Below are 20,461 nucleotides of genomic sequence, written 5' to 3'. Positions count from 1 at the left end.
TAGTTTTTATGAATATGAAAGTGAAATAAACATGATTCTTTGTCCAAGGCAAGTGCACAGTCTTGCAGAGCCCAAGTATTTATAACCATCAGTCTGTTCCTACTATACATCGTATTCAGTTTCTTCTTTCAGCATCCAGTCTGAAAAGAAAGACAATTTTGAAGTACTTCAATGATTTTCAGAATGCTAGGCTAGTATTTGAGTAATAATTTGTTGTATGGAAATTTCTGGTTGCCACTCATACAGTTTTATTTGTACATAATCTTGTATGTATATACATAGCAAAATAATGAAATCTTCCTCAGGAAAGGGAAAGGAGGAGTAAGATAAGATTCTTATTATTTTTAAGTGTCATTTAATCACAAAAGCCTATCTTCACATTTTACTATCATTTTTACTTATGTAGGAGAATTATAACAGGAGATTAGTGTGCTCTATTGAAAATTTGATATTTTCTCACAAATTCAGAAGGGAAATGGGACTCTGTTAATCAAGTGGGGGCAATATTACAGAGAGATTATATTTTAATTATTATTTATTATAATTTTTGCTTTTGCAACAACTGTGTTTTCTTACATTAAAACATAGCCAAGATTTTATCTTACCAGTTACAAAGATTGGTTCTTTTTCTGTTACTAGTGGTATTTGTATTGTTTTACAAAAAATTCTGAAGTTTAATTCTAAAATTGTGTTATCCTTGTTTAGCATTATTTGGGAGTTAGTGTTGTTCCTGAATTTAGATTTTTCATCTTGTTAAGCCATAGGGATCATATTTCCTACCTTTGTTTTCCTTAGACACATTAGTGAAGTACCTGATAATTAATTTGTGTAACAATACCTGTTTCTTTACAGATTGCTAGACTAATTGAATGTGAGAGAGTGTTAGTGGCATTGGAACTTAGCAACTACCTAAATGATTCCAGTTATTCTCTTCAATCTGTGACTCAATGTTATGGCCTCCTTGCTCCTATAATCTATCACAATATTGTTTTGGTACCTGTCATACAGGTAAGGGTATTTCTTCCTCTTCTCCCCCCAGATAAGGGTATTTTTACAAAGGCAACTCAACAGTGCATTTTGGAAAAGAAAAAACAATGTATCTCTTATAAAGTACAAATAACAAGTATTTTATGAATTGTCATGAGTTAACTGAAAAACATTTAAATAATTTAAATGATATGTCTGGGCAGACATAAATAAGGACTTAAAATGTGTTTCTTTGAAAATATTCAGCCCCAGTGCTGTCTATATTTAAATACTTTTCCAGGTTTTTAAATTTCATTTCAATTTTTGTGTTCTTGTAATGTTAGAAGCAATAGTATTTATTCAAAGCAATGGTTAAAACTATCATCTTGGAGAAAAATTGGTGGATGACCCAAGAAAACATGCTTGATGTCTCAGTGATGGAGAAGTTAGAAGATACCCTGGCTGAAGGGATTATATTAGTTGTTCATGCTACCAAACAAATCACCGTTAACTTAGTGACTTAAAACAACACCCATTTACTATCAGTCTCTGTGGGCCAGGAAGCTGAATGTGGTTTAGTTGGGCTGCTCAAGGTCTTATCAGGCTGAAATCAGGGATGCAATCTCATTTGAGCCTTAGGGTCCTCTCCCAAGCTCACTGGTGGTTGAAAAAATTCATTTTCTTGCAATTATGTGATAGGAGGTCCTTGGCTCCTGAAGGCTGACTACCAGTTTCCTGCCTAACATGGCACTTTGCTCCTTGAAGGCCAGCAGGGGAGTCTCCTCTGCTATGCCCGAGGAGTCTTATATAATGAAAGACAGTCATGAGAGTGACTGCACCATTACCTTCACAGGTCTTTCCTCCACTCAGGGGGAGGGATTAGACAGAATTTACACACCAGGGGCAGGGACTTGGGGACTATTTTAGAATTCTTCCTAGGACAGGGAAATAAGGAGAGAAGAAAGATTTGACTGCTGATGGTGCATAAAGTTACTCATCATCACCATCATTGTCATCATTATCATTGGCTCAGATTTTGAGAGCCAAGATGATGTCAGTGAACTTACACAAAGTGTAAAACTTTGACATTCACTATTGAGGAAATTAATCAGAGATCTTAAAGAAATTAAATATTCACCTCGGAGTGCCTCTACTGGAGTATAGACATGCCTCCTCCTCCTGAATTCCCCACATCTAGTAGTTCAGCTGCTCAAGAGGTATGCCTCCAAAATCCAACATCTAGACCAGTGATGGCGAACCTATGACATGCATGTCAGAGGTGACACGCGAACTCATTTTTTTGGTTGATTTTTCTTTGTTAAATGGCATTTAAATATATAAAATAAATATCAAAAATATGTCTTTGTTTTACTATGGTTGCAAATATCAAAAAATTTCTATATGTGACACGGCACCAGGTTTTTCAAAATGCTAACACACTGAGCTCAAAAGGTTCGCCATTACTGATCTAGACTAATAGTTGGCAGCCTTTCATGTCACTTGTAAATGGATTGAAGCAGTATTTTCTTTTTTTTATTGATGAAGTTATTACATATGTGTCCTTATCCCCACATTACCCCCCACCCCCCACTCATGCCCTCACCTCCCCTGTTGTCTGTGTCCATTGGTTAGGCCTATATGCTAGCATATAAGTCCTTTGGTTGATCTCTCCCCCTTACTCCCACCCTCCCCTACCTTCCCTCTGAGGTTTGACAGTCTGAAGCAGTATTTTCAAGTGTAGAATATTTTTCCTCCTGAATCCAAAGGTGTCTACCTGTCATTGCCTTCTCTGTTTAAGAGATGAGAGATGCCAGATGTCAGACTTACTTTGGAGGGGGTGTCTCAGCATCTCCCAGATAGTTACTTAATGTGTCAGGCCCTGACTCTTCATAGGGTTTATTTCTATCCTTGGAGGGCAAGCATCGTATTCAGGTCTTTAGTGCACTTGCCATTTCTTGCTCATTAGGTCTGATTGACATAATGTTACTAATATAGTGGTCTAATGTTTTGTGTTGAGAATCACCCAGAAAGTTCATATCCTTTCATAAAATATTATGTCAGAAGGTAGGAGAGTTATCATTGCTCTGGGGCAAGACTCTAAATGTATATTCTTATCTGCCCAGTGTGAATGGGAACGTCTAGTACTTCTTTCCTAGAGAGTGGAAAAGAAAACATTAACCATATCAATGCATGCCTTGTAATGTGCTCTAGCAAAGAATCCACATTAGGAGCGGCAGTTTGATTGGGGCTCAGGCTGGTTGAGTTCAGGATAGTCCACTGTCATCTTTTAGAATCCTACTGACTCACGATTCTTTTAGCTACAGCTCAGAATGCTTATAGCTGTGAGGGAAAACCAAGGAATGGAGTGCATTGTTTAGAATAGGAAAAGATGAGTGGAACAGAAAGAAGATTCTAGAAGTAGGCCTCAGTATGTATGAGAATGTAATGTATGGCAGAATTGGCATCCCAATTTAGTGGAAAGAGAGTGGATGCTTTTAGTAAGTTGTAGTGAAACACCTAGATATTCATTTGAAAGAAAGTTGAATTTGATTCTATTTGTGCCATATTAATAATATAGAGATTGTAAATACAGACCAAAGCAAAAAATGTGACAAAAAAATCCCAAGAGATTACCTGTGCAATCCAGGGTTGGGGAACCATTTCTAAGCAAGACAGAATTCTTAGAAACAACAAGAAAAAAGACATATTTGACTGTATGTACAGCAATCTATGTGTGAAAAAAGGGACCATAATAGAGGTAGTACAAAGTTTATGGATTTGGAAAAAATATATCTAACACTGATGAAGGATAAGCATACATAACAAAAAGTCTTACAAATTGACCCTATTATAAAAGAAAACTGGGCACAGGATACAAATAGGTAGTTTCTCAGAAAAGCAAATCCACGTGGCTGAGAGACATATGAAAGCTGCCCTGACTCTGATTATTCATATATGTGCACATTAAATGAACAATCTCATATCAGTGGCAGGATGGAAAAGATCTGTAACTCCTATTGCTAGTGAGGATGTGGGGCAAAGGCATTCTCATTCAATAATGGGGGGGAATGTGAATTGTTATAGGCATTGGATTTGGTAAAGCAATCTAATTTTAATGAAACTAAATCTAATTTTAATTAAAGTTAAAAACAAGTATACCTGACAGCAATCCATCTACTAGTAATTTATCCCATAGGATAAAATCACCAGTTGGTGAGATGCTTCTCCAAGTTTCACCCCTTCATTCCTGGATCCCTGTGTTCTACCTGCTGGGGACCCAGTACCACATAATTGTCACTGACTTAGAATGTTTACTACGCCCTGGAGGACGGTACCTCATCCTCTCTGGTTATCATCTCAAAGCTGGCGCCTCAATTGCCTCTCCTACTGGAAACTGAGCCTGCATAAGGGCATTTATTGTGGTACTCTTGGTGGTGGCCATAAAACTGGAGACAAAGAGAAAGTGAAGTAGCAGGAGGATGGCCACACTGCAAAATCTCAATTCTAAAACTGCAACATGGAGATTCTGGAAGTGGCTGACTAAATTATGATTGATCCACAGTAAATAATTATGCAGCATTAGAAATACTATATAATGAATTGCAGCTAAACATGTAGACTTGGAGGGATTTTTTTCACAAGACATAGTTGAAGGAGAAATGCACAGTTCACAAAAGCGTGTATAAATCCTATTTTGTAACCTAACATCAACCCTCTTATTATGTACATTTAGTATTTACACACACACACACACACACACACACACACAATTATTTGAGGCAGGAGAAAATGACACAACTTAATGTTAACATGATTTGGGGATATGATCTGGTAGGGCAGGAGAGGGTGATGGTGGAAGGGAGTAAAGAAGCATTTAAAAAACATGTAAGTGTACTGTGACAATAGTAATACTATTGTTGGAATGGTAGTTTGAAGAAATTAACATATTAATTTTTCCTTTGAGATAATCTGAATAAAGAATAGATTGATGCAATCTCAATTCAACTTTTCTGATGGTAGTATTACTTATAGTATGAAGCAAGGAGAATAGAAGTAAACATCAGAATTAATTGTTTTCCTGGGATATGAATGTTTGGTTTTAATTTTGAAGGAAACTAGTATTCCAAGTACCTGGTATCAGTATATGTTTAATATGGTATATCTTTCTCCATATGGTTTTTCAAGGACCTCCTATGCCTGGATATGAGCTTAGTGTTTCTTATACCCATGTAACATTCTGTCTATATCTTTTATGGCACTTGATAAAATATGCTTTGTTTTATAGTTATTCATGTACTTATTTTATTCTCCCCACAGGTTTTTAAGTTACTTTAGATGAGAGACTGATCTGAAAATTGAACATACCAATTTTCTTTCGAAGTACATTCCTCTATACTTGATAAACAATTTATCAATCATTATTGATAACAATAAAATTTAATGCCTTAAAACTTGCATGATTTGAATAGAACATTTTATAATGTGTAAGGATAATATTTTTCAACAAACCATTGCATTTCTATTTTTTAGATCTTGATAAAGTGTTTGGTGGTTTTGCAAGGACTACCAAATGTCATCCACTCAAGGAAACATATGGCAAGTTATGAAAGCATACAGCACATGATAGCTTGTTGTCTCTACTACACAACAAAGGTATTTATCTTATTCTTTGTCTTGTGTCATAAAATTTAGGAGCAGTAATGATTTAGAAAGTGAAGCTACTTTTATAGGAATTACTTTAAAAAAATAATACCCAGAAAGCATTTTAGATCAAAGGTAGCCTAGGCATGACAGTTGGTAAAGCATGGAGGGCGTGTCTTGGGGAGGAGGGGGATGAAAAGAAGGCATTATATGGGACCTCATGCATTTTGGAAACCAGAAAGACCCAAGAGACAAGAGGCAGAGAGGTCGCTTCCTTATATTCATTGCTTGGCTCAAAAACAAGCATGGTGTGCTTCTTCAAAGGTTTGGTTGACTGAATCCAGTGAATCTCCTCAAAGAAGGGCTGTTTCTACCTGCCTGTTTTATGTGGTCCTCACAGGGCCTTTCTGATTTGGTCAGGGATCTGGAAGAATACTGCTTGGGGGGACTGATTTGGTGCATTACTTTGGTTAGGACTAAAGTTTGCTTCTATAGAACTGAAGCAACAGAGACACCTCTAACCTCTACCTTAGCAAAGAAGTCATGATTTGCAGCTGTTCATGGCCTGACCTCAGGAGCTGAAAATCATATTCTTTCCATCACTCACTGATTTACACTGTTGGAGAGACCTCTATGACCTGGTTGGGTAGATGCTGAGGGAACATAAGCCATAAGCAGGATGAGAAAAGTAATAACTCACTAAAGGAAACTTAGAACCCCAAAGGGAAAGAGCAGACCAGGTACTAAAATAATTGTGTTATCTATTCACACCATGTTGGAAAATGCCGGGAGCCGGTCCATCCTTGCTGTTTCAAGGGACCTGGCATATATGGCATACTGTTCTTAATATGTTTGCTCACCTTCTTGGCGCTGTGTTTTAACCAAGGTCACCTCTCCGAGAAAGGTTGAATCCCCAGGTAGGGATTTTCCCCTGAAGTTAGGGAGGGAATAAAACCCCTCAACTAAGTGCCAGGCGGGTAATTAATCCCTTTAACTACAAACAATCATGCTTAAACTACATAATCTTTTCTCCCTGGAATGGAGATAAGAAACGCCCTAACCTTTGTAATAGAGATTGATAGGATTGAATCAACTGGTATAAATACAGTTGTAACAAGACAGAAACACACAGAACTCAGAACACAGAACTAAGGACACAGGGCTTGGAAGACAGGACCAAGAGAGACAGAGCCTAGGCACAGAACCTACACAGAACGTTCTCTAGAGACAGAAGAACTTTGCTGGAGAGAGCATGCCGGAGGATCCTGGAGAGGGACTGGCCTCGGAGCCTAGAGACAGAGCCTAGCGGGAGAACATGGCAAGGGATCCTGGACTGAACCTGACTACAGAGATTGGCAGGAGAACCTGACTGGAACCTGGACACTGAACCTGACTGGAGAGCCTGGACAGAACCTGGCTGGAGAACCTAGCGTGGGAACATGGCTACAGAACCTCGCTGGAAATCCGAAGCAGAACCTCTCTGGAGATCCGGGCTAGAGATCCTGGCTAGGTTGCTGATCAACTGAACGCTGTCTCCATGTCATTCCTTCTTCGCCGACTCCGTCCACGCCTTTGGGGACCCCTGGACCCGCTGGGGTTGGACCCCGGCATATGGCGCCCGAACAGGGACCCCTAGGTAAGCGCCCTGCACTCGGGACGGATCGGACTCCACCGTAGGAAGAGGGTGGATAGTCTTCGCCGACTCCGTCCACACCTTTGGGAACCCCTGGAACAGGATTCCCTTAGGTAAGCCCCCCCATTGAGAACCCCACACTCGGGACGGATAGGACTCCACCGTAGGAAGAGGGTGGATAGTCTTCGCCGACTCCGTCCACACCTTTGGGAATCCCTGGAACAGGATTCCCTTAGGTAAGCCCCCCCCCCTTGAAAACCCCCACACTCGGGACGGATAGGACTCCACCAGGGTGCTACAGACCCCCCTATAGAGGATAAGTAGGGTAAGAAGGTGGATAGTACAGAACTTAGATTGAGAAGATGTGCCATACTGAGTCCAAAGAAAGAAGACTCTGTATTGATTCTTAGATTAAGAAGATGTGCCATACTGAGTCTAAAGAAAAAAGACTCCGTATTGATCTTTTAACATATATGCTTGTTAGCAGAGGAATTAAGGTTACTCCCAGTCAGACAGAACATTTTATACAAGAAATACGTCCATGCTTTTCTGAGGAAGGAAAGGTGCCGGAAAGGTAAATGTAGAGGCATGGGAGAAGGTAGGCCCAAGGAGCCTTATCCTTAACCCCACTGCAGCCTTTCCACCCCGGGAAAGTGCAGGATTGGCAAGCTCTCCCTGGGGTGATAGATCAGGACTCAGGTAATAGCAGAAAGCGCCAATCCTACTCTTAAAATGGATACAAGAGAGCGTTTCAGGTTTTTCTTTTTAATGCTTGCTTTTAAAAAATAAAAAAGGGGGAATTTGCCGGGAGCCGGTCCATGGACGCATGCCTAGGTTGTGGGCTGATCCCCTGTGGGGGCGTGCAGGATGCAGGTGATCAATGATATTTTCCTCTCATAGGTGTTTCTGTCTCTCTATCCCTCTCTCTTCCCTTCTCTCTAAAAAATGAATAAAAACATATTTTTTTAAAAAAAGGAGAATTCAGGGCCCACAACATGAATCAGAACAGAGAGAGACATTCTATAGTGTTCTTCAATTCTGCTCTGTCTGACCACCCTTCTCTTATTCTTGATGGCATCTGGGGATTTTCTGGCCTTAGGACAGTCTTATTGTCAAATACCAAAGATCAACTCTGAATTAAACAAAATTTGAATGTTTTATAACAGCAAATTAAAGGATAAAAAAATAAGGTTATATAAAAATGCTACAAAGCCATTGATAATACTTCACAACTTTTCCTAATAAAATTTCAAAATAACTTAGGAATGAAAGGAAGCTATTGAATACAGTAGTCACTCCTTATTTGTGGGGAAAGTATTTCAAGATCCCTAGTGGATGCTTGAAACTACTGAACCCTATATATGCTATGTTTTTTCCTGTACATACGTATGATAGGGTTAGGCATAGTAAGAGATTAACAACAATATCTAATTATAAAATGGAAAAATTATAACAATATACTATAATTAAAGTTATGAAAATGTCATCTTTCTCTTTCTCAAAATATCTAATTGTACTGTACTCACCCTTCTTGTGATAATGTGAGTTGATACAATGCCTACATGATGAGATGAAGTGAGGTGAATGACATTGGCACTGAGATGTAGCATGAGGTTACTATTGACCTTCTGATGATAAATCAGAATAGGATCATCTGTTTTGGGTGATCCTGGAGCATTGAGCCAAGACAATGTCAATGGTTGGACGCCCGAAGTACATGATGTCTATGGTTGGGGAAATTTAATATTTTTGGACTACAATAACTAAAACCACAGAAAGCAAAACCACAGGTAAGGGGGAATTAATGTAATGATAAAGACATTTACCAAAGTTTTACAACAATTATATTACTAAACGGTAAATTAATTTTTTTTCAATTTCTTTATTGATTAAGGTATTATATATGTGTCCTTATCCAGTTATGGTGGGATAATGGCAAATTTCTGAAGCCATTTTTTAAAAAATCAGACACAAGAAATACTGACTCATAATAGTGTGATTCATTATTTGTAGAGATTCTGTCTCAGGCAATAGATAAGAATATGAAATTAATTTTATAATAGAAGAGTACAATTTATTTGTAGTTGGAGAGGTCTCAAAAACCCATGAGAATCTAGTAAAAAGTTACTAGAAGTAAGAAGAGAAGTTCATGAGAATCTAGTCAAAAGTTATTAAAAGAAAAAGAGAATTTATAAAGTGATTTATATATAAAACACTTATAGAATGTTAAGTTTTTTAAAACTAGAAGTAGCCAGTTAGAAATGGAGGGGAGAAAATATAACACTTATAATGCACAATATTTTAAATTTAACAAATGTTAAAGAACATAAATAAAAGAACTGTGAAATCTTACCAAAGGACACAAAAAAGATCTGAACATATGGTAGGTCACATCAAGTTCCTGAACAGGAAGACTTCCTCTCATAGAAATATAAATCTTTCCTAAAATAATATTTAAATGTAATATAGTCCAAATAAGAATCCCAATGGGGTGTCTCTGAAACTGATTAGAATAATTTAAAAGTCCTCAATAGATATTAAAATTTACCATAAATCCACTTCAATAAAAAGTAGTGTTAGTAGAAAAATGGGCAAAGGTCAGTAGAAGAGAATAGAGAATCCAGCAAGAGCCAGACCCAGGTCTACAGAAGAACTTAACATACGACAAAAGTGGTATTTTGATTCATTAAGAAAATAATAATTTATTATAATAGTTTATTTATTAAAAGGTGCTAGTATAACTGACAATTTGTCTGAAAATAAACAAAGCGTCCTACCTGATACCATACAAAAAATAAAATCCCAATGGATTCAAGGATGTATGGCCTTGAAGTCAGGGGAAATCTCTCTCAACATGACACAGAATTCAAAAAACACATAGAAGTAAAAAATAGATAAATAGATTAAATAAGAGGAACCGTTAAAGGTTTTTCAAACCCTGAAATGATATAATGAGATTTGCATTTTAGAGAAAAGAAATTCTGGTTGTGTAACAGCTCATCATTAGAGGGATGGGGAGTCGGTGGGGGGAGGTAAGACCTGAGGCAGGGAATGAGTTCGAAGGTGAGAGATGATAAATTAAGCTAGTGTGGGAAAGGGGAGAGAGAATGGAAAAGATTCAAGAGTTATTAATGAGAGAGCATTGAGAGCCTGGAAACGTATTGAGTATAGGGGGATAAAACAGGGAGAGGGAAGAGTCAACAACAATCCAGCTATCTGCCCTGGGCAGTGAGGTGAATACAACGCTACATGTTGATGGGGAGCAATTTTGTGTGGAAAAGGGAGAAAAGATCATGAGTTTTGAATATATTGAATTTGGGGGCCTATAGGATATTCAAAGAGGTGGCTATTATATGATCATATCATTGTATCTATAGGCTTGGAGTTCAGAAGAGGCCAAATATGTATAAAGGAGTCATTAATATGTGGGCTCCATTGGAGCAATAGAAACAGATGAAATGGGACACTGTGTAGAGTGAGAAGGGAATAAGATTATTTAAGAATCAAAGGGGCACTTAGTCAAAGGAGCCAGTCCTGCTTCTACTAGGCAAGAGAAAGAATCGTAGAGCCAATTAGTCCAAATCTTTCTTTTTTAATCTGTATCTGAGGATATGTTTAGAGAGGGAGGGAGGGAGGGAGGGAAGAAAGAAGGGAGGGAGAGACAGACAGAGAGAGAGAGAGAGAGAGAGAGAGAGAGAGAGAGAGAGAGATTGATTTGTTGTTCCACTTATTTATACATTCTTTGGTTGCTTGCTTGGTTCTGGTATGTGCCCTGAACAGAGATGGAACCTACAACCTTGGCCTATCAGACGATGCTCTAACAACTGAGCTACCTGGCCAGGCAGGGCTCGATTATTTTTTTAAAGTAAAGTATATATTAATTTAGGATTTTTCTGTATATTAGTAGAATTTTGCTGTTAGAGCTAGTCTTCCCAAATTGATATGCTGAGAATTGTCATTCTTGAAGCTTCCTCTAGCACAGTGATGGCGAACATATGATACGCGTGTCAGAGGTGACATGCAAACTCATTTTTTTGGTTGATTTTTCTTTGTTAAATGGCATTTAAATATATAAAATAAATATCAGAAATATAAGTCTTTGTTTTACTATGGTTGCAAATATCAAAAAATTTCTATATGTGATACGGCACCAGAGTTAAGTTAGGGTTTTTCAAAATACTGACACGCCAAGCTCAAAAGGTTCACCATCACTGCTCTAGCATGACCAGCAGTCCCAGATTTCAGGTGTTCATTTCATATAAACACATTTTTATATGACTTTTCTATTACAAAGCCCAATTAGTCAAATGACAGTTTCTTTTCTCTGCTACTTTTAAAAAATTGCTACTCTATTCAGATGGCTTAGTCTTTCTTCTACAAGCGCCAGTAGTTTTTCCAAAAGATGCCAGAATTCCAAATGAAGTGCCACTTCTGAGACACATAGTCTTCAATGTTTCATTATTTTGCCATTGTTAAAAAATTATTATGCTAAACATCTGGCCTAGTCTTTTTGTTTCTGCTCATTTTGATGTGTTAAGTAGAATTGGTTCTTTTTTTCTTTTGATTTGAAATGTTCTTTTTCACTTAGTGTTTTCTACTGGCATATTATAACTGGAGAAAAGATTACCTACTACTCTATCAGCAGAGGACCTAAATATGTCGGAAAGCAAAGTTGAAGAGAGAGCAAACATCACCCTATTTGTGTTTTCTATTAACAAAACTATCTTCCTCTTGTATCAATTTTATAATGAGGTTGGACCACCTTGCCTTGCATTCAAGGCCTTGCATGATTAACCCCATCTACCTCTTCAAATGCTATTTCACCATTTTCCTTCCCATCCTTTGTTCCACAGTCAGCATTGCTTTACCACTATTGCACTGGTCCCACAGAAGTATTTCCAGTTCTTACACCTTGCATGAAGTCAGTCTTATCAGGTTTAAGCAGCTATTCACTTTCTTGTTCAGCCACTTATTACTATACTAGAGGCCTGGTGCATGAAATTTGTGCATGGGGTGGGGGTGGGGGGGTTGGCCCACTTATTACTGTATATCCTTTCCCTGCATGGGAAATAACACTTGTTACTCATTGTAAATACTAACTTATTTAACTTGACAGAATGCATCTACATATAATAAATTCATACAAACTTATTTCTACCCATAGAGAATTGCCTTATGGGGTTCACAGTGAGTGTATTCCCGTCATGTGACCCTTCACTGCAGCAGGCTCCATACAAATTAGATTGCTGGCCAGGGAAGCTTTCTTGGAGTTGATGCTAGAGTCCAGGTTTTAATGACCAGGTTATGTTAATAACCTGGCATTACTCTAATAAAGCGGGGAAGCTGTTCTGGGAAGTGGCTCAGCTGTAAGAAAGCATGCAGTCCTGAAACCATGGTCAGAATTTATACTTGGGTCAATATTTTGTAAACTTAAAGTGCAAGAAGACGAGTGGTCAAAGATTACAGTAGGGAGGTAGGTAAGGACCAGGTGGAGAAGGCAAAGAATAGCAATAACAGGAAATATGGATGGGAGTGGGAGAGTGGGCCACTCCCCTTCTTATGATTAGTGTCTGCTTCTCCTGGGGTTCATAGAGAATCTGCCCCAAACAGCTTAATTCTAGCTCAGCACACTACCAAAGTGCCTTGTAATGCATTTATGGTTGTAAATGCCCCTCCCCCACAACATCATTGTCAGCAATTTTGCCATTTCACTTGGAAAGCAACTCAAGACAAGAGGTGATGGTTATGTGGCCTCTAAGAATGATTTTGTTTTAACATGGATCTTTTAAGTGGAAACATTTTCTGAATAGTTAACTTACTAAATGCATATGGCTATATGTCCCAGAGGTACGGGGTATCCATTGTTGATGAGATTCCTGTTATTTGTCCCATATTCAAAATAGTGGAAGCAAGCAGTTTTAATTCTAGAGAATATGATCTGGGGGTTAGCTTTCAGTTTCCTTAACAGAAACGGTAATTCTTAGACCCAAAACATTAATGGGACTTTTGAGTTTATGAAAAATGATGCAAAACACTTGAGAATCGTTAAGAGTTTCCAAAAGAGATGATTAGTAAATATTTTAAATTAGATTCTGCGTTCATGGAAGGAATATGACCTGGCAGTAATTATTATAAATTATGGGAAAAAGATGTTGGACATCACATCGGAGTGCAAATCTCTATTTGGTATTATTAATGAGCCAGAAGAAACACAAGAGGAGGTAACTGTTTTTTGTTCCTCATCTCTAAGCTTATATTTAGTTGAGTCTTTTAAGAGATTGTGTGTTATTAGTAAACATGTTAAAAACAGTTTTAACTCGTTATATTTACATAAAAGAAAAGTTATATATTGTGAAGAGCTGATTTTCCCTCCTTTTTCTTTTGGGATTAAAAAATAAATTCATGCTAGAATACTGGAAAGCTCCCTATCACCTGTACTGATCATCAGTTAGGGCTGATAATAAGCTTCCTGCACCCAGTTGGATATTGGACTAAAAACCCTGTAAAGTCTTCCAAATTGAAGATTTTATTATCCTGGGTGCCTCACTGAATGTAGTAAGAACATGTCAGAGCTTTTTACAGTATTCAAAGTAGATTTCCCAAACTCACTGTCACACTTAAATTGTCTTCTTTAGAAGACTGCTAACGTTTGAGACAACTTTTTAGTATCTGTCTCCCAAGCTTGGTGCTTACTAGAGCCTGCTTGATTGTCTTTCCTAGAAACTATGGTTAAATGTTTTGGTTAATCAAATTTGAACTGTCACTTAGTTGATCAGGTTTCTGAGGTGCACTAGGGATTACTCGAAGCCCCTTCAATGACTGGGGTGGCTGTATCAGAGTAGTTCCATTTCTATCTCTATTATATGTGGAGATTCCACAGAAGCATTTGTTTGCCACAAAAATCTTCAACTATCAGCACAGTTTAACTGGATAAACTTTTTAGCCATAATCCTTTTTTTTCAAGGGGGTTGCTTTATCTAGAGAGAGTTTAACTTGGAGGTGATTTGAAGGTTTTTTTCCCACCAAGTGTTCACTCTCAGAGCCTGTCAGCCAGCCCTTGCATATCACCCAGGCTTTGCCTCAGGACACTGTCCCTGCACATGTCCCCATGAAAGCCCCCTTGCCTCTGGCATTTATTAATTCACGTTGTTTAGCCATGTAGATCATAGTTTTATTTACAAGTATGAAAACAGAATTTTAAGGATGCTATTTGAAAATGATAATTGCTGGAACATGTTGAAGTGCATTCTGAAATGTAACCAATGTTTCTAGGCTTGTGCTATGAAGTCTTCCAGGACCAAGAGGCTACAGCAGACAATATCGCCTGAAAAAATAAATGAACAGCTGCTCTTGTTGGAGACAAACCTTCTCAAACTGACGAAGCAATGTAGTCATTTTGTTTTCTTTCTGTATACTTGTGTTGAGCATTATATATATATTTTTAAATAAGAATATATTTTGTTAAAAGGATTAGGAGGAGATTAGCATTTGGGTAAACCCTTTAAGGTTTACATAGTGCTTTTATATAATAAATTTAACTTTAAATTTATAATCCTAATAATATTCTGTTAATAAGGGATTGCTAACTACTTTTTTACAGATGTGACTCATAAAGATTAAGTGACTTATTTAGGATTGCATAGCTAGCTTGGATTTGAGCCTATCTCTTCTGGCTCTAAAGTAAGGTATCTAAACCTTGACACTATTGCCAATTTGGGCCAGATAATTGTTGTGGGGGACTGTCCTAGGCATTGTGGATGTTGAGCAGCACTTTGGCTTCTATCTATAGACACATAGCATACAAGACTCCCCTCCCGCTGCCCCCAGCTGTGACAACCAACTGGGAGGAAAATGTTGCCAAATGTTTTGGGGAGGGAGAGTGCAAAATTGAGAAGCACTGCTCTAACAGCAAAGGGTAACTGAGAAATAAAAAGGGATAGCATGAGAGGTGTTAATGTGTGAGTGCTTTGAAACACTGTCTACTCAAGTGAAAGATTAGTTTAATTTCAAGTCATTGTGCTCTATAGTAATACTAGAGGCCCGGTGCATGAATATTCATGCACTAGAGGGGGGGGGGACCCTCAGCCTGGCTGGCCCCCTCTCACAGTCCGGGAGCCCTCAAGGGCGGGAGGTGACCTGGTGATCAGGGGAAGGTGACGCCCCCATCATACCTCTGCTGCTGCCTCTGCCAGCAGTGCAAGCCTTGGCTGGCCCTGGTTACCTGTGCCTCAGGATGGCCCTGAGCGGCTGGGGGGCTGAGGGAACTGGGGGACTCTGAAGGCAGGTGCGCGGCAAGGCTGGGCCCGCCCCCAGACAGGCCTGGCCTTGCCGTGCTCCTGCCACCCGGGCAAGGCTGAGGGAACTGGGTGCTGCCATCTTATGGCTGTGGGCGCTGCCATCTTTGAGGGCATGGCAGTCAATTAGCATATTCCCTCCTTATGGCTGTGGGCGCTGCCATCTTTGAGGGCATGGCAGTCAATTAGCATATTCCCTCCTTATGGCTGTGGGTGCCGCCATCTTTGAGGGCAAGGCTGTCAATTAGCATATTCCCTCCTTATTGGTTTTATTGGTTGTGGGCGCCGCCATCTTTGTGACAGTATGAGGGTCAATTAGCATATCCCCTCTTTATTGGATAGGATGTTAACACAATGATTGGAATTTTGGGAGTTTGCAATTTAGAAATCTGTATAAGCAATTGATTTAGTTTCTGGTGATAAATATTATCACATTCTTAAAAAGCAGGTACTTCAGATCTTCCAGAATTCCTATATAACCATTATACAAAGAAGGCATTGCTGTTATTCCCATTTTAAAGATAAGAAAACTGAGGCACACAGAAGCTGAGTACCTTCCCAAAGTCTCATAATTTAAAGATGGTTAGATGCTGAGCCCAGGCAATCTGGCTCCAATGGCTGTGCTGTTCATTATTCTATGCTTTACTGTCTTTAAATGATAATTTTATAAAAATGGAGTTAATATCATTGGTAGGTTTCTGAGTCTGGGCTTTGCTGATATACGACAGCTGTTGTATAACAGAAACCTGTGCCTTGCAACTTTTTAGCTATTTGGTAGCAGACTCATTGGCTCTTGGGTGGGGGAAATGAAAAGAAAATAATTGAAATTATTGAAATTTTTAATCTCTAAGATAGGATATAGTTGATACTTTTAAGGCACATAATTTAGAAAGAATACTTGAGTTTTTTTCCTATTTTTCATCTCCTCCAAAGAATTTTCCTATTTGGTTATTCATGTTAAATAGAATGTATTACTTATTATTAATATTTTTTAATCTTAGTTTCTACAGCTGAACTCTCAGGATCAGAGGACCCTATCTTTCTTTACCCTATAGTTTTAAATTGGTCGGTCAAAGGTGCTGTGAAAGAAGGTAGGTGACTTAAATGTGTACACGCTGTTCACTCACCTTACCATTGAAGATCATTCATTCTATGGGTTTTGTTGTTGTTTATTACTTAAAGGTCTAACCCAAGCATGTCAAACTTGCGGCCCGCCGGCCACGAGTTTGACATGCTTGGTCTAACCTGTTCTAGGCAGAAGATTTTGGGTCCTTTACTCATTCAGAATAATCCAGACTTTTGATTGTCAAGTAATGAAAGAGACCTAAATAGGAGCCTGATTTAAAGTTTGGGAAGACGGAACCTTGATGGTGGCTTACTTGGGTAGTAGATGGGGTTATTATGAAACTTGCAAAAACTAGGGAATTGAGAAATGTGTCAGTGATCGTTAAGTTCAGCTGTGAAGAAACAGCAGCATTATTGCTTAACTCAGAGGGCAATATAATAAAAAGTAGGATAACTAGTTATTCTGCAATTTTTTTACAACTAGACATATAGGAGAGGCAACTTTTAAGAAATCTTAACACTGAGTTATTTGGAAAATAAATGAAATATAGACTGTAAAGGATTATTTGATTTTAGAAAACAGTAGTTCTCACCACATTTATTCTACATATTTTTTAAAAGTGAGAAATCTAAAAAAACAGGTTAATAAATGTTTCTGTTAGAATGAAATGAGTATTAGTAATAATAACCATTCAGCACTAATAACTGAGTGTATTGGTAACTGTATATGTATGAACTTCCTTGTTTTCACAGTTATGAAATTTAAACAGAGACCTAGATTCCTGGAATTTTTTACCCAGATTATGCTAAAATGTATAAATGATGAAAAATATTCCCTTATGGTGGAGATCACAAATCCTATCACTGACTTCTTGAAAAGGTATTTGTAATATCTGTTTTATTACTACTAACAACTTAAAAAATAAGTAACATTGTCACATAAAGATATATAAGGTAGATGAAAACGAGTATAAGCTATAGACAATTAAAACAGCCACCTGGGAGGTAGGATTTATGTTTCTTGTGTGTAAAAAAACAAATAAGTAAACATAAAATTATTTATACAATCCAACTAAGGAATAAGATTAGAGTATGTTTATGTTTGCAGCAGGAAGTAAATTAGGCCTTTTTGCTACTGATTCAAGATGGATAATAACATCTCTGGGCCGTCAGCTCCTCATATAGCAGCGGTTCTCAACCTGTGGGTCGCGACCCCTTTGGGGATCGAACAACCCTTTCACAGAGGTCGCCTAAGATCATCGTAAAACACATATTTTTGATGGTCTTAGGAATTGAGACACCGCTCCTCTATCTGTCTCCAGGAGGGTCCACCCACATGCAGATACGCCCACATAGGAGTACCCGTATTAAAGGTCGTGGCATTAGGAAGGTTGAGGACCACTGTCACGTAGGCTTCTAGGTCCAGTGCTGGTCATTTACATGCTCTTCTAACTCCTTTACGTTAGCAAGCAGAGCCATTCCTTGGGTTTTCATGCACAGATGTGAATGAGGAGTCCCTCAAATAGAAGTAGTAAAACTTAGAGCTCTTCCCCTTGTTCTCTGAGCCTGAATGGTTCTCTTTGACTCCAAATAAAATTACAGTGTTTCATGCCAGTTATGAGAGATGCTAAATGAACCCAACTTTTGTTCCAACAGCTGGGTTTTACTTTCACCGCTGTGCCCAGATCTATCTCATTTTAGTAATGGGAAGCATCAGTAACATGGAGTCCATTTAAAAAATGGCAGCAGAAGAGAAACATTATCATAAAAATACACAGGAAAATAGTCTTCCTGAAATAGGCACTTCTATTATTGGAACAAATGCTTGGAATATATGTGCTTCATATTTTCAAGACATAAAAGAGGAAATTGCTTGTATTAAATGAAGCAGGCTCTGGTAATAAGAACATTGGTCAGAATTAGAAAGTTCCATTACATTAAGAAAAACATAGCCCAAATTAGATGTTTAGAAGCTGTAAGTAATATTCTTGATACCAAAAAAAAGTTAGAAGACACTATCAGTGTGCAGTGAAATTTGGAGGACTGACCAGGGAGGCCCGATCGAAGCAAAATACTGTAGATATTCTGAAAGAGGAAAACAGAGTAAGTGGCTTAGAAGCATTGACCAGTGGTATAATAAAAGACCTGAGGTTGAAAATTGAGTGGTATAAGCATGAAGGTAAAGCTTTCAGTTCTGCCCTAACCGGTATGGCTCAGTGGATGCAGGGGTGGGCAAACTTTTTGACTCGAGGGCCACAATGGGTTCTTAAACTGGACCTGGGGGCCGGAACAAAAGCATGGATGGAGTGTTTGTGTGAACTAATATAAATTCAAAGTAAACATCATTACATAAAAGGGTACTGTCTTTTTTTTCAATAGTTTTATTCATTTCAAACGGGCCGGATCCGGCCCGCGGGCTGTAGTTTGCCCACGGCTGGAAGCGTCAGCCTGCAGACTGAAGGGTCCCAGGTTCGATTCCAGTCAAAGGCATGTACCTTGGTTGCGGTCACATCCCCAGTAGAGGGTGTGCAGGAGGCAGCTCATTGATGTTTCTCTCTCATGGATGTTTCTAACTCTCTATCCCTCTCTCTTCCTCTCTGTAAAAAATCAATATAGTCTATATTTTTTTAAAAAAAAGATTTCCATTCTAAGGCTGAGCAGATGTTTCAGGACACTCTTCTCCAAGTCAGGGAGTGTAGAGGAGGGGCAGATGCAACACCTCCATTTCTGCTTTGATAGTAATATCTGTCTTCTTTTGTGTTCACATGCTTAACAGTGTTAACAAAGAAATTTTCTCATACTGCAACAGACACATACACAGCTGTATTTACTTCCAACTTTATGATATTATGGTTTCTACTTAATGTGTTAATCCATATGGATTTTTTTTTTGGTATGGGGATTTTGATTAAACTTTAGTTTTTTACCCCCTAAAAGTTCTATCAATTGTCCTGGCAATATTTAAAGAATGTTACTTTTTGTTAGTTTTTAAAAAAAATTTGCAATTTATCTTTATTGTTGAAAGTATTACAGATGTCCTCCTTTTTTTTTTTTCCCATTGACGCCCTCCACCCTGCACCGGCCCCCTCCTAGGCCTTCACCACAATATTGTTTGTGTCCATGGGCTATGTATGCATATATGCCTATGAGTTCCCAGGTTCATTGCTCCCTCCCACCCTCTCCACCTCCTGCTTTCCCTCTGAAATTCGTCAGCTACCTATGGTTTCTTCTAACATTTTAATGGTTTCATGACTTACATTAAGTTTTTATCAATTTTGAGTTTATTCTTGTGTAAGTTGGCGGTCTAGTTTCATTTTTTTCATGTACCTGTCCAATTTTCCCAACACCATTTATTGAAGAGACTGTCTTGACTCCATTGTATGTTCTTGCCTCCTTTGTCATATATTACTTAAACGTAATGGCTTGGTTCAATTTCTGGGTTCTCTCTTCTGTTCCATTGGTCTATATGCCTGTTCTTGTGCCAGTAACAGGCTGTTTGAGTATAGTGCCTTGTAATATAGCTTGATATCTGATATTGTGATTCCTCCAACTTTGTTCTTTCTCAAGTTTGCTCTGGCTATTCGAGGTCTTTTTTTGTTCCATATAAATTTTTGGAGTGTTTATTCTAGATATGCGAAATATGCATTGGTATTTTAATAAAAATTGCATTGAATCTATAGATTGTTTTGGGTAGTATGGACATTTTAATTATGTTCATTCTACCAATCCATTAACATAGTATATTCTTCTACTTGTTTATATCTTCCTCTGTCTCTTTTTTCAACATCCTGTAGTTTTCTGAGTACAGGTCTTTTACTTCCTTAGTTAAGTTTATTCCTAAGTATCTTATTTTTTGTTGTTG

General features: G+C 38.2%; 1 protein-coding gene across 1 annotated transcript in view; it reads left to right on the top strand.

Annotated features, from left to right (window-relative positions):
* Window positions 1–20,461, top strand: part of CFAP54 (cilia and flagella associated protein 54) — a 252,763-nt gene that overhangs the window by 86,137 nt on the left and 146,165 nt on the right. Inside the window, exons 25-30 of the mRNA XM_059681924.1 lie at window positions 853–1,008; window positions 5,497–5,619; window positions 13,330–13,461; window positions 14,513–14,627; window positions 16,536–16,625; window positions 17,353–17,479. Of these exons, the coding sequence (XP_059537907.1) occupies window positions 853–1,008; window positions 5,497–5,619; window positions 13,330–13,461; window positions 14,513–14,627; window positions 16,536–16,625; window positions 17,353–17,479 (743 nt within the window). The remainder of the gene's footprint in view (window positions 1–852; window positions 1,009–5,496; window positions 5,620–13,329; window positions 13,462–14,512; window positions 14,628–16,535; window positions 16,626–17,352; window positions 17,480–20,461) is intronic.

The sequence above is a fragment of the Myotis daubentonii genome, chromosome 2 (genome assembly GCF_963259705.1).
Source record: "Myotis daubentonii chromosome 2, mMyoDau2.1, whole genome shotgun sequence".
In the NCBI taxonomy this organism is placed as follows: domain Eukaryota; kingdom Metazoa; phylum Chordata; class Mammalia; order Chiroptera; family Vespertilionidae; genus Myotis; species Myotis daubentonii.
This window is presented reverse-complemented; position numbering and strand designations above follow the sequence as displayed.